This window comes from Phyllostomus hastatus, unplaced genomic scaffold (genome assembly GCF_019186645.2).
Source record: "Phyllostomus hastatus isolate PE091 unplaced genomic scaffold, TTU_PhHast_1.1 phas_contig_209, whole genome shotgun sequence".
Taxonomy (NCBI): domain Eukaryota; kingdom Metazoa; phylum Chordata; class Mammalia; order Chiroptera; family Phyllostomidae; genus Phyllostomus; species Phyllostomus hastatus.
The window spans coordinates 18,678,392-18,692,637 of NW_025333735.1; the positions used below are offsets into that span (position 1 = coordinate 18,678,392).

Sequence of the window (14,246 nt, forward strand, 5' to 3'; positions counted from 1 at the left end):
GCATTCCGATGGCATAATGGCTTGGATTTTTAAAGTCTAGATATCTAGAGATCACTTGGCTAGCACCATACCTGCAGGGGTTTCACAGCGCCTTTCAAATGAGGGCAGTTTGTCATAAAAAACATCATCTTCTGACACTACGAACCAAAGAAATATAAAGGAATGGAAAACAAAAACACAAATACAAATCCCAAATGAAATCAAGCAGCACACTTTACTGATCAAAACACAGGAATGACTTTAATGGAAAAAGGAAACAAAACTTAAGACACTGGGAGTATGACTAGGACATAGAAAAGTATGTGCTCATTTCATGATAATTCTATGAGAAACAATTATAATTTTTTTTAAAAAGCAGGTATTAGCATCTGAATTTTGCTGAACTCAGTCCCATGGAAGAAATCATGCCTCCACTTTTTCAGGGAGTTGTTAAAGGCACTATCATTAATAATTGACTTGTGCAAGTGTATCTCACTCAGACACAATTCTCAGAGGGCCAGATGTATGTCCATCAACAGAACCTTGTGACAGCCTCACAGAATAACCCAGCATGTACTTCCCCCCACAGGGAAAGAGGAAGCTTTTAAGAAGACCATGAAAAAGCAACAATATAAATCTGAGGTCCTTGAATAAAGTATCTCATTTCCACTTCATCAATATCCAAATTCAATTTGCCTTGTATCTGTCTTTGGCAGTTATGGACTGTTTATTTTGAACAGCACTATTGTAATTCCATCTTTAGCTGTAGTACCCAGCTGTGGCCAAATGTTTTTGTAAATTGTTTGCAACAGTTGCTTTGGACTCAAAGTGTCCCAGATCTCTGCACATGGTGTCCTTTCTCACCAACTAACAAATGCAGGTAATTAGAGCATTACGCTATCTGATAAAAAAAAAAGTACTCCATGCCATAGGTCCTAAGGATATTATCATAAATTTAATAGAAAAATTGAGTAAAATCTGTACAAAGACCACTAAGACAGAATCATTCCTATAACATAGAGAAGATAAGGAAATGAAGGAGGGCAGTAAAACTATTCTGTAAACAATGTTTCTTGGAAAAGGTTCTACTAGCTTGCCTCCCAGACTTAAGGAGTAAGGTAGGGAAACTATCTCTTTGTCAATTCCTAAGGTTCTAGGACATCACCTGTTAATCAGTTTTTGTTATACAAATGGCTCCGTTGGTGGCTAGAACAAGTTAAAGCACCTCCTATATTGCTTATAGAAGAGGAGGAGGACTAAGGAAGACATTCTGTAGTCTCTAAAGAAAACAGGAAGCAAAACAGTTACGTTGGCAGTAACAATGTAACAGTGCCTTTTCATACCTACTAGTGGGAGATGATGGAGGACTTTTCCTTTTTTTTTGAAGCACTAATTTCTTATTTACAATCTCATTCAAATGAGAAGCCTCCAATACTGCCATTTGTTCTTTGAGATGAAGTTGCAAGAAAATAGTTCATGAAGTTTCAATAGCGAGCTTCTGATTTTTTTATAGTGGTTGTGGACATTGAGGGCTTGTAAGAAAATATCCTAAATAAACAGGAGAACTTGAAAAGTGAGTCACTGGATAGCTCTGTGCTTGATTAAAATAAGGGCAACACCTGAATTAAATAAAGAAGAAAAAATTTCCTTAAAGACTAACCACAGTGAGAGCCTCAAATTGATATATGATGGAGAAGTCAGGGCTGAAGACAGACCTTTCCAAAAACTAGCAGAAAGAAAAAACAAAAGACTAAAATTATATGTGGGAATTTTTAATTGGGATCAAGAATATCCATGTCCAACTGCCTGTTTCTTTTTATGCAGGATAACTGGCATTAGCATGTATTTTTACAAGAAACCTTATCCAATTCAGAAATGCTTTCCAGGTTGGAGAGACAAAAGTTTGAAGGAAATATTTTAAGTTTTACATGCTATGGTTAACACCCCAGTGCTGCGTACCAATGACCTTTGCTCAAATTTCTACACCAAAGGATGCATCAAAGTTCATGAAGGCTTCCTTTGTTGCCCGCAAGTGATTACTTGTCTTTCATTACAGATTCCTGGATCTTAAAAAGGCAAATGAAAATGCATAATTAACAGTGAAGGAATATAATTAATAGTACATTTAACAATGAAGAAAAACTGTCTTTATTTTGGTCTTTTTGAACTGGGGTCTCCAATGAAGATTCTGCAAACATCTAAAAAAACCAACCATCACCATAGCAATAAGAAACAAGTAATAATAATGGATATTTACATTTAGAGATAATTCCCTGTTTATTTCTACCTCAAATGTCTAGGAGTTTATTTCTTATAATAGAATACCTTTAAATATTTTCTCCATTCAAATAATATTAATAGATTTTTCTCCAAAATCATAGAATGAAGGTCCTGTGAGGTATTCCTGAGTACAAAAAGAGAGCATTGTATTTCATTGATGCTAGGATGTGTACTTTTTCCCATTTTAAGCTCTGCAACTGGAGTGGGTCCTAAAACGTGATAAGAAAGCCTTGCATCCTAGCTCAATTGGCAGCATCCTTTGCTTTCTTAGTCATCTATACGATAACTGCATCTTCTAGTGGGTATTTTCAATTCAGTAAAGGAGAGTCTCACAGAAGCTTTCCATTATTTGAGTGTGACAACACACAGGCAGTCCTGTTTTCAGGTGTGGCATCAGATTTACTGCTTTATAGTCACAGCTCTCACAGGAGATTTTATGTTGAAAGTCTTACAGGGGCATATTCTTATATGAACTGTCACAAAGGAAGATTAAACTTGCTCTTAAATTTTTAGTCCTTAAATTACATTAAACTTTGCTTATTGGTTCCTACCACACTTGCCCCAATTTTGGCTCACGTGTCCCAGGAAATGTCAAAAAGTACTGTGGTGGTGGGAGGGGAATGCTGAGCCACCAACTTCAGAAAACTCGCTGCTGAAATTCTCTATCTCCTTGAGCCACCCGACTTGATTAAGTTGACATTCCAAGACTGTAGGGAATAGTTAGTTCTTTGGTGCTAAGAGCCAAAGCACGCCCTCTCCAAAGAGAGATAAACACCAGCAGACAAACAGCTGCCAGGTGGTGGGCCACTTGACAATGTGGTTACTTTAGTGAGAAGTGGCTGTCAGGTGACCTGCAGCAGCAGAAAATAAAGAACAGGAGAGTGAGGAATGTAGTGGGAAGATGAAAACTGAATAAAAAATAACAAAAACCAAACAGATTAAATCAGAATGCTCCTCAGCAATGAAGCAATGTGACTATCCTTTCAGGTGGCTTTTTAAAGTAAACCCCTCTGTGGTTCATCTTGAAAGAATGCATGCTAGATGTGTTCAGAATTAAAGTCACTGGTCTGGATTTGGGATTTCTGCAGCAGGGAGTATAAAAACACATTGTGGAAAACATGGACACAGTTAAATTCCCTGTGTGCGCGATTTTCTCTGTGAATCTCAATGAGTTGAAAGAACATGTTAGACGGTCATCTGAGGTCACTAAGGTTTGCTTCCTGAGTGATAGTTTATTCTTGTTTTCCTCTTTGACCAACCAGGAAAGTCACATGGAATAGGTGGGACAAATGATCTTAAGAACAACAACAAGCAAAAACAAAAACCAGAGCAGGAGTGGGGAAAGTGGCTCTAATAATCAAGAATATTAAAAAGTTAAAAAATAAGGTCGGGATATTATAGAAAAAAACCCCCAAAAAGTCAGAGAGAAAAGAACTAACAGGCATATAAATAGAAAGCTCTAATTGCCCCAATTAATGATGCAGATAAAGAATAGTGTTTATATATATATATATATATATATATATATATATATATACACAAGTATATATACATACTTATATTTATATTTATATATATATAAAATGTTAAATATCTGTATTACTGCATCATATGAAATTGGATAGCTGGCTGTATTTTCACCAAATTTGAAGGATTCTTTGGGCTGGTCTAATTAATAATATAGAGCATGTGATATAGTTGAACTTCTCTTTGGGGCTCCTAAGAGGCACTCCTTAACTTATTCCACTGCAAAAATGGAGTTCTTTTCCAGAAGAGCTTCTGGTTTTGATCAGGCTACTACTCAAATGGGCAACTCTGTAGCGTGCTCTTGGTAAGTAGCAGAAATTTACTTAGCTTTGGTTAATGATTCTCCCAAGCAATGCAGGATGGTCGCCTGGTTTATAACATGGAAGACTTGGGAGGGAAGTTCTGACAATAAAGGAGAACAATGGGAAAAAATGGAAAGGGAAAGCCCCAGGTCAGACACCATGCAAACAGGAGAGGTGGCAGGAGCCTAGGGAAGATGGGTGAAGGCGTTCAGAGAGACCAGCCTTGGGAAAAGGGAAGATGCTCCAGGCAAAAGGAGGCCTTTGAACCTGGGAAAACCATCCAGCTGAGCAGCCACTCTCTACTCTTCCCTTTCATTACATCACAAGGAAAGAGGCACAAAGGCATTTACTGAAAATGCCAGCAATGATTTATTTCTCAGGGAACATTGACCACAAATCACTGAAAAGCACTAGAAAAAAAATGTTAAAAAGTTTGCCCAAGTCCCACAATGCTGAAGTGTATACCATCTGTTGACATAAAAACTACCAAAAATGATGAAGAAATTAAAGCTTCAAGAAAATAAAAGTTCTAAATTTTGTAATTTCTGATGTGTTACATGGTTGGAATTTAAATTAACATTCCCCATCAAAGGAGATTATTTTTATTATAAGAAATAATATCAAAATTATAGGACCTTATTTGACAATTTCTTCCTTGCTTTTATAAACAGCTCTGTATGGAATAGCATAAGAGAATTCCTGCACTTTGCCTCCTTTGCTGAGAAGGTGCTTTTAAAAGAAGAGTCAGATGATAGTAGCAAAACACACAGCAAAACAATTTTGACCAGAAACATAAGGCCTTGGGGTTTCCAGATAAAAATATAGCCAGTCAAAACCACAAACAGATGAAAAGAGAAGAGAGAATTTTTACCAACTGTGGGAGTGGTGGCTGCACTCAAGGAATTGGTAGACGATATCGACGAGGTGCTTTCAGCCCGGGCTAGGGGTGCTATTGGAGGAGGGCTGGAAGAATGGATGGGAGGGCTGAAAGGTCTGGGCTACAGAGAGAAGAGAAGAGATGAGAAGTTAGATACACAGGTCATGGTGCTTTTGCTCTACATTCCTCATGTCTCCCAGCCCCCACTACAAGTCAGGTGCTAAAAGTACAGGTGACATTATTTTTACACTGAAATTGATTATATCAATATAGGAGCTTGTAGATGGAGCTGGAGGAACGATAAACCACAAAGTGCTGCACTGCACTCAGTCAGTATATCAGACTTAGAGAACCTGAGATCTGTGATGCAGTCAGTGATGTTCCAGGACTGTGAACTCACACACTCTCAGGGACTAAGAAGGTAATGTAATCAGAGAGTTTAAATCCATTTCAAGACATTTAAGTACAAAACACTGTAGTGTACACCTAAAACAAATATTAATAACATCACCAGGCTGTGGCTCCTGTTCAGAGATACCAAAGAAATTTACTTCTGCCAGGAGTCTCTTCATTGTTCACACAGAATGCTTTCCACTTCTCAGCCTTAAAACATGATGTAAGAAACTTCCAGAACAAATACATTGGGCCACCCTCTCCCTTATAGTTGTATAGTGTGCCTACCATCAATAACTTCTTTGTAGTCTAGGGACAGAAATAAAGACTTGTCCTCTCCTGAGGGTCTTTCAAAACCAGAGATATATGGTGAAAAGAAACACCTCCCTTTCTAAAGGTTTAGCACAAGTGAACATTACTGTATTAATTGCATCAAACCCACTGCAGCAGAACTGGGGGCCCCCAGCATGCCTATTCCTACCATTTAGAGCCTGCCTTGAAAGATGGTAGAGATGTGAGGAGGGTTGAAATGCACACCCATACCACAGTGGCTGTCTTTCAGATGCCACCTGTCAGGGCCATTGGCACAAGCAATCTCAGGCTTAACTCATGTTGAGATGGCTGAGCAAGCCAGGGCTGAAGGGAACATACCACATCTCCGACTCCAGGTTTTCCAGGAGGTAGCTTTGGCCGAGATGGAGGCCGGGGAGGAGGTGGAGGAGGGGTAGTGCTGCTGCAGGGAACCAAGGGAGTGGCTGGCCGAGCAGGGGACGATGCACCTGAAAAGCAAGCTGGTGTTAAAAATGGCTGGAAGCACAGGTGGCCGAAGCGCCATCGTCATGAATCTCTCCTTCCCCATTCCCACAGTGCGATGCCAGTCCCAGACAGTCTTTTTCACTTCAGCCATTAGTATATTCAACACTGTAGCACATGACATTTTTTTTTAATACAGAAAAAAAATCACTCAGTTGAACTATGGTTGATGGCAGAAGCTGAAGCTCATTGCCTTTTGTTGTCATGTGACACCCAGTGAAAGGTAAATCCTTTTCTTAGTGACAGGAAATATATTTTTAAGACTCTTTTGGCTGGGTAGAGGGTAGCTTTCATTTTGAACACATGTACACCAAACTTATAATAAATCTTTTGATTTTTGCATATTTGGAATTTATTTATGTCCAAGATAGGAATGGAAGTTAGAACTTGAAGGAAGTTGAATGAATTTTCCTCATTATATATATATTTAAATACGTGTAAGAGATTTACACTGTTTCAAGATATGAGTGCTAACTTTATAAACATAAGCAAACGTTTGATGTTAAGCAAAGGACAAAATAGAAGAAGGTAAATTAGGTGTTGCATGAATACTTTGTGTTTAGAATCCTAATAAAAGAAACACATTGACTTAGACATTCTGATTTAAAGGAGGCTGCTTAGGAATCTGTTCTACATTGAGCTTGCCCACTCTGATGTTTGTGATGATTTTAGAAGAGCCTCTTGGATTTACTTTTCTGGCTGTCAATGACAAACATGTGGAACACAGAAGACACACAGAGGCCGGCATGCACACCAATCAGCACACCAGCAGGGGCCTTAGAACTCAGGCGTCTGCCTACTGTCACTCAGATATCTGGGATACACAGGTAAACTACTTGGCTAAAACCCTTAAGAAAGTCAAATCAATATTCCACACAGTTCCTGTTCAGAAATGTTTCAACTACTTCCACATGTTTTGTACTTTGGTTAGAAGCACGGGTATCAAATCATTCCAAGAAAATTCTAAGAAATCCTGGCCCAGGGAAATATCGGCCCTCCCTGCTTCCCCTCCAATATGTCACAAAACTGTGTTCCCTAGAGAAAGAGACCAGCATCTCCATCTCCAGATTTCTAGATTCTCCAAGAAGTTGTGCAGGAAAGCACCTCAGCATCTGCTCTCATCTTGGGAGAGTCCCTGGAGGTAAACTTTGATCCTCTTGTTTAAACAACTTGAAATCTTGAGCATGCTGTGTTTCTCTGTGCTGTTTATGCTAACTGGAATTTCATTAGTGGGAAATGCTACTAATTATTATCACCATCCCCATCCCTACATCCCCCTCACCTCTGTAAGTACCACTTTGTTACTATATTCTTACATTTTATTTTATTGGGTCAGAGTCTATGCTAGCTATCATCTTATTTTATCTGCACAGTAAGCTTTGCAGTAGGGTATTGTTACTGTTTCAATGGAAAGTAAAGCTCAGAGATATTCAGTAACTTGCTCAAGGTCACACAGCTCAAATGATCTATTTAACTCCAAAGACGAAGCTCAAATGCAATGTCTTGTAGCTTTAGGTGGACTGTAGAGTTCAACATCTTGAACGGGCAGCTAACACATACCTCCCTCAATATAAATCTTCTTCATCTTTTTGGCTAATTTCTTGAACAAAAAAAAGCAGTATGTTTTGACAGGTCTCACTATAAAGTTTTCTGTCAAGTTAATAGATGTATAACCCAGGATGTTTTCAGAAAACAGAAGTGACAGCAAAGAGATGGGAAATAAACTTTTAAACAACAGTATCTTTGTCAGGAAATTTCCTGGGGCTTTTAGGGAGGGGGTTCTATTGTGCTGGAAAATCATACATAGGAATGGTTCAAAATGCCTGTTTAGGGGTCTTTTTCCAGGAAATAGTCTTCTGAATCAATCTCAGGGAAAGGTCAGCTGCTTATCCTTTTCCTACGTGTTCCAGGAGGGAAATTTAAAGACCACTTGTGGTCATGCTTGGCAAAGTAGTAAGGGTTGTCACCAGAACTGTGTGGAGTACTGGAAAAACGGGATGAAACGACAGGTGACTGGAGCTCTGGCCCTGTCTGCCTCTCGTGGACTAGGGGCCCTGAGCCTCTCTGAGCCTCAGCTTCCTATTTTAAAAAAATGAGAAGTGTTTCTATAAGGTAGTGGTAACAATCAAAACGGAAAATGCTTATGAAAGTGTTTACTGAACTATAAAATACTACAAAAATGGAAGGCAATCAATGTTGATGATGATGGTAAAGATGTGTCTTTCGATAAAGACAGAACTAAAAGCCAAGAAAAAGAGACTAGTTAACTGTTTTTCTTTAGGGTCATTTGCTTTAACCTACTTTTTCCTTGCTGAATTAACTAATTGGTTATGCAGCTGGGAGACACTCAGGGAGCATTTAAGAACTGAACCCTACCTGACAGAACCCTGAGGTTCAGCAGAGAATATTCAGGACCTGAGGGGGTATTTCACAACAAAACTGAGGCTTTACATGATTACTAAGGCTTTTGTGAGAAGACAAAGTTGTTTCACATTCTAAGAGGGTAGGGTTTTTTATTTGTACATCTCTATCATTCTCTGATCTTCAATTATACTTTCACTTTCTCTTCAAGCATTATTTATTCTCAAGAACAATGATGGAAAATAAGTGGACACCATCACCTGTTAAGGCTTAACTTTAAAAATCCTATGCACATTATCTGAGTTTTGTGAATCCAAAAAAGTTGGCAACCACTGACATGTTCTCACTTCATCTGCTGCGCTCACCCTGAAGTTCCACCAGAGTTTCTCTGACAGCTCCTGCAAACAATGGACCTACAACTTCAACTGCCCCCTCTCTATGTGGGGGTGGGTGGGTGAATGGGCAGGCAGTGGGGGCACCTGGGGAGGAGAAATGAGTGGAATCCAACAGACCTGGGGTCAGTTCCTGGCTCTGCTACTTACTGGCTTTGTGGCTATGGCCAAGTTCCAGCTTTTAACTTTTGTTTCCTATCTGTAAAATAAGGCTAATACACCACAATGTTGTGGGAAGAATCAAGTGAAATAAAATATATGCATTTCAAAATATGTAAGAAACTACACAGCCTTTTCCAACTGTGGTTTTTAGAACACAATTTCATCATTTATTTGAAGAAAGTATTAAGTGTGTGTGGGAATGGTTATGAACTATGTTTCCGTTTTGGTGACCAGCACGTTACAGGCCCCGAAAACGTGCTCTCAGTGGAGCTTTCGGCGATGATGGAAGTGCTCTAGGACGAGTGCTGTCCAAGGAGACAGACACGAACCACGGCAGTCTCTGAGCACCTGGATTGCACCCACTGCCTCTAAAGAACTACTTCTAATTAGTTATAATTAAGATTAAAATAGTAACATGTGGCTAGTGGCTTTCATACTGGACAGAGAATTAACATTGGTTAATTCAAACTTCGGTAACTCAAACACATTTGCTTATGGATGTGTGTGCGAGTGTGATGTCTGTGTATAACATCTTTTAATATTGCTCTAGTAGCCCAAGTTGGAAAAGTGTTCACAAAGACCATTCTATCTTTACCAACATCTCTCTCTCCCTGGCCTCCGAACTTGCTGTAAGCCATTGAGACTCCTTCTCCTCCCCATCTCCTGGCACACAACCCACACAGCAGAGACAGCTTTTGCCAAGAATCAGAGTCTGCACTCCAAGAAAGCTGTGTTCTGGCCAAGCTAGGTATTTTTAACTCTTGCCATAAGAAAATTTAACTTTTTGGACCAAATTCTTAACTTCTGTTTTTCAACAGCAGGTAACTCTTTTGATTTACAAAGTTGTGAGAGCTGCCTAAAGTTGGTGGATGACTTACCTTGCTTTGAATGAAATTTTAAAAAGTGAGCATAATGACATTCAATTAAATAGATTTTGAGAAGTACAGGAAAAGTTAATTTTATCGGGCTAAGTGATGTGAATAGCAGGGAGTGAGAAGCATAGCTAATTTTTAAAAAGCAAGAGGCCATATCCTATTGTTGTAATCCTAAATCTACATTTCTGAGAGTCTGTGTATATTTCATCAATAAAACATTAAGCAGCAAATAAACTGGGACTTAATTAAGGAGATAATGGTACAGTTTCATTTATTCATGAGGTTCATTGGCCCAGTTCAATCTTCCACTTAGAAATTCAATCCTTTAATACCAGCAAAGTATAGTTTTTTTCCAGCTCAATTATTAAGAATCAATAGTCTTTACTGGCAATATTTTAAAGTAATTTCAAATAAGGATATGGAAGCTAAACATTAACAGCAACAACAAAACTCCCAAAGGTTCCAGAAAGAGAGCCAAAACTCCTCTCTCTACTCATTATAACAGTGGTCAATTCAATTAAACAAATGTCTCCCAGAGCCCTGTGGAAGGTGATGAAGGGAACAGAGACGACAAACAAAGCTTCCCTGTCCTCCCCTGCCCCCCAAAAGAGCTTAGTGGGCTGCCACTGGAGAGAGGGTATTATCCCTTAAAAGTCCTTTCAGAAGACTGAGAGCCTGGCCCAGGAAAGAGAACCCTAACGCAAATGACAGAAATGCACCCTTCTTTGATAATGGACAGCCAGCCTCTTTGGGTTTGAGGTCCAGACAGAAGGCTTTACCTAGGGGCCCTTTATTATCTCCATAGAGAAGTAAGGAGCTTATATACTAGAAAAGACCTAAGAAAGCAACAGAGGATGAAGGTGGTGCTCTAACCTTCTAGAGTGATAGAGAAGAACACTGAGGAGCACGTTATGACAGCATGCCAGTGACCTTGTTGATGATACAGCGCCATACTGCTGGGTGTCAGTTGTCAAGTAAGTTTGAGACATTTTGTAACTAAACTTTAGAAGAGTACCCGTAGGTAACAGTGGTTATGAATACAGGCTCTGGATTAGACAGACCTGAGTGTGAATCCCAAGTCTGTCACCTCTAGCTGAGTAAACCTGGGCAAATCACTAGATACCTCCGAGACTGTTTTCTCATCTGTAAAATGGGGGAAGTAAGAGTATCTACCATGTGAAGTTGTTGTGAGGATAAAATAATATGCATAAAGCATTTAGCATGGTGCCAGGACAAAAAATATAGCTGTTGCTATTACTGACCAAATAAAGGCCCTCAAAGGTCTTATGGTTAAAAAAAAAAATCTTCCGCTTTTGTTTTAACACATTTCCCCAACTTATTTGAGTATTGAATAGTTTCCCTTTTTTAGTGAGGGAGAGCACAGGAAGCCCACTTAATGTTGTAAAACATTGATCCTGTGTGTGGTACAGGTGAATCCGCAGCCCCCTCCTTGGTCAGCTTGGATGCTCTCATTTAAAACACACAGGAACTTGCACGCTCAGAGCAAGCACTGAAAAACACTCCAATGAAAGAGGCAGAGATGATGACTGACTGTTAGGGTAGAGACAAATGCCTTTCCTTTATGTCTCTTACTAGATCTAAATAACTTCAACTAGGTATCCTTTTTCAAAGCAAATGAAGAACCAGCAGCGCATGGCAATCCCAGAAAGGTGTATAACTGACCCCACAGGCACCAAAGGGCCTTGCCAGGCAAACATGTGCACCAGTGGGATAAACAATATGTTAGAAAATGCATTAGAAAAATCTTGATCTTTCTTTGGTATGCATGGCAGGGATTCCCATCCTTTTGTAATTACAGAATGCAAAATGAAGCTTTGCATAACAAAACCCCAAAAAATCAGATTCAGTGTCAACATGTGCATATATTGTTCTAAAACATACATTTTTGATGGACTTTCCTCCCATCACCTGTCACCACACTTAGAATTGACATGATAGGCTGATGAGCATGTCAAAAGGAATCAGAGAATAATTTGTCTTTAGTGACAGCTTGATTAGGCTGGGGATGCAGTGAGGTATTTCATTCTTGTTGTCTCTTAAAATCTCCTTTGCAAACTCTTTTTTTCCCCCTGAAGTAAATTAGAGGGTTCTCTCCTCACAAAAAAGCAAGAAAGAAAGAAGAGAAAAATAGAAGGGAAAAAAAACCACACTGATTTACAAAAATTAGGGTCTTTGGGAAAAAAGAAATATAAACTTCCAGTTATAAGATACAAAAGGTCTGAGAATATAATGTATAACCTGGTGGTTATATTGTATAATTGATAACACTGTATTGTATAGTTGAAATTTGCTAAGAGAGTAGAACTTAAATGTTCTCACCCCCCCAAAAAAAAGGTAGACAGGTGGGGTGATGGATGTGATAATTAATTTGATGTGGGCAGTCCTTTTACAATACACATGTCTATCGCATCCTCACATTGTGTACTTTATCTTACAATTTTATTTGTGAATTATACCTTAATAAAGCTGAAAACCAAACAAATTAAAAAAAAAGGCAAAGGAAAACTAGGGCTCTTGTGGACACATCTGACAAGGAAATCAGACATTTAACATGAAACTTACTGACTGTGAAATCTGTCTCTCTAAAACTTGCCTGAATTCCGAACAATGACATCACAGCTTTGTTTAAAAATGTACACTTCCTAACTGCAGGGGTGAGGGTGGGCACTCCTCAGGGCTGGGAGGGCAGGGCAGAACACATCCACAGACTTGCACTATGACTGCCAGCATTCAATGGACTAGGACATGCCACAGGGCCACAGGACAGCCAGACCAAAGGAGGGATGACTGAAGCTCTAAAGCCAACTGCCAGGCAGAAGGAGGGTGTGCTCATACTGCAGCAGCCACAGCCATTCCCGGTCACGCGAAGCACACTCAGACAGTAAGACATACCACTGGTGGTCCCCGTACCACTGCCCGAGCCAGGTCCGGGGGACGAAACCACAGTTCTGTAGGTAGGTGGTGGAGGGGGAGGTGGAGTTGCTCTCTGTCCCAACCCAAAATCTTTAGGAGATGAGATTGTTTCTAAATAATCATCTTTAATGAAGCTCTGCTCAGCGACTTTCTTCTGGACTTCTTCTAAATTGAGCGGCGATGGTACATTGCGAGGAGGACCAGGGGGCCCTGGAGGACCTGGGGGGCCTGGAGGGCTTGGGGGGCCCAGCTCTGGGGAGTCATCTGGATTGTCTGATGCAGCTGGAGGGGACACCACCTTTTCCCTTGGAGTCAACTCCTGAGTAACATGTTCCGGGGACGTATCAGAGAAACGGACCCACTTTTCTTCAGCATTAACAGCAACCGACTTGGGGGACAACACGGGGCCAAAAATGCTGTCCAAGTCATTGATTGATGGTAGCTTTTCAATTTTGACCTCTGTAGCTGACCGGTCATCTCCTGTGGTTGAAGTAGTTGGTTTTGAGCTTTAGTTGAGGTTTGTTAATATCATTTTTATGGAGGGTGGGGTGGGAGGGGGTAGGCAAACCGGGTAAATAGACTGCCTTTCTGGGCACCTCACCGGCATATTTCATGAGGTAAAAATATCTCGATCAGAGCTGAAGGGGAGAGGAGAGCTCACATTCCCTCCAAAATGTGAATGTCATTTTTTTATGTGATTATTTCCCCCTTTGCAGGATGACCCCAGTTAGCTACTGTTCCCATCATCGGAAGTGCTGAGCACACTGCTGCTTTCAAGGGCTGCTCGCGACAGTGCAGTGTGATCACTTTGAGAAGCAGTGCTAGGGGCACAGGGAAGTACAGGCTTTGGAATGGCAAATTCCAAAAGGGAGGTCCCTTGTGAAAATCTGGCCTACTGAAATTCATATAATGAAACATAGCTGAAAGTCTCCCTCATATTTGAAAATTATTATCTACTGTAGCATATTAAATTAAAATGTTTGGTGAAACTAATTATAATATTTGCTAGTTAAAAAAATGCATATCATAGTTAGCTGTGTATCTTCCATCTTAAGTATACCAGAATCACAGTACAAAGGTTACATAAAGGGATATCCCCACACATATATTTACATACCCATATATACCCCACACACAACACACATATAGGTTATTGAGAAGACATTTACTACTTATTAGAACACATATAACTATTTAACAAGGAAGAAAATCATAAAAACATCTGTATAATTTCTTTTTTTAATCAAGCCTAATCAGTTAACATCAGAGACATAGCTGTGACACATATCTGAAGTCATGAGGCAGAAACTTATGTTTTGCTTAAACTTTAGCACCAGCTATTCTTTTTGTC

The 14,246-nt window shown here is 39.8% G+C and overlaps 1 protein-coding gene across 15 annotated transcripts in view; it reads right to left on the minus strand.

Moving 5' to 3' along the window:
• Positions 1-14,246, minus strand: part of SGIP1 (SH3GL interacting endocytic adaptor 1) — a 193,839-nt gene that overhangs the window by 44,460 nt on the left and 135,133 nt on the right. For 5 of the 15 annotated variants that reach the window (XM_045835390.1, XM_045835389.1, XM_045835387.1 and 2 more), the window contains 2 exons: positions 6,010-6,137; positions 4,960-5,086 (listed from right to left, as the gene is read on the minus strand). In XM_045835390.1, the coding sequence (XP_045691346.1) occupies positions 4,960-5,086; positions 6,010-6,137 (255 nt within the window). Of the gene's footprint in view, positions 1-71; positions 138-4,959; positions 5,087-6,009; positions 6,138-12,874; positions 13,376-14,246 lie in introns of all 15 variants that reach the window. The other 10 variants (XM_045835383.1, XM_045835382.1, XM_045835380.1 and 7 more) reach the window with 4 other exon arrangements.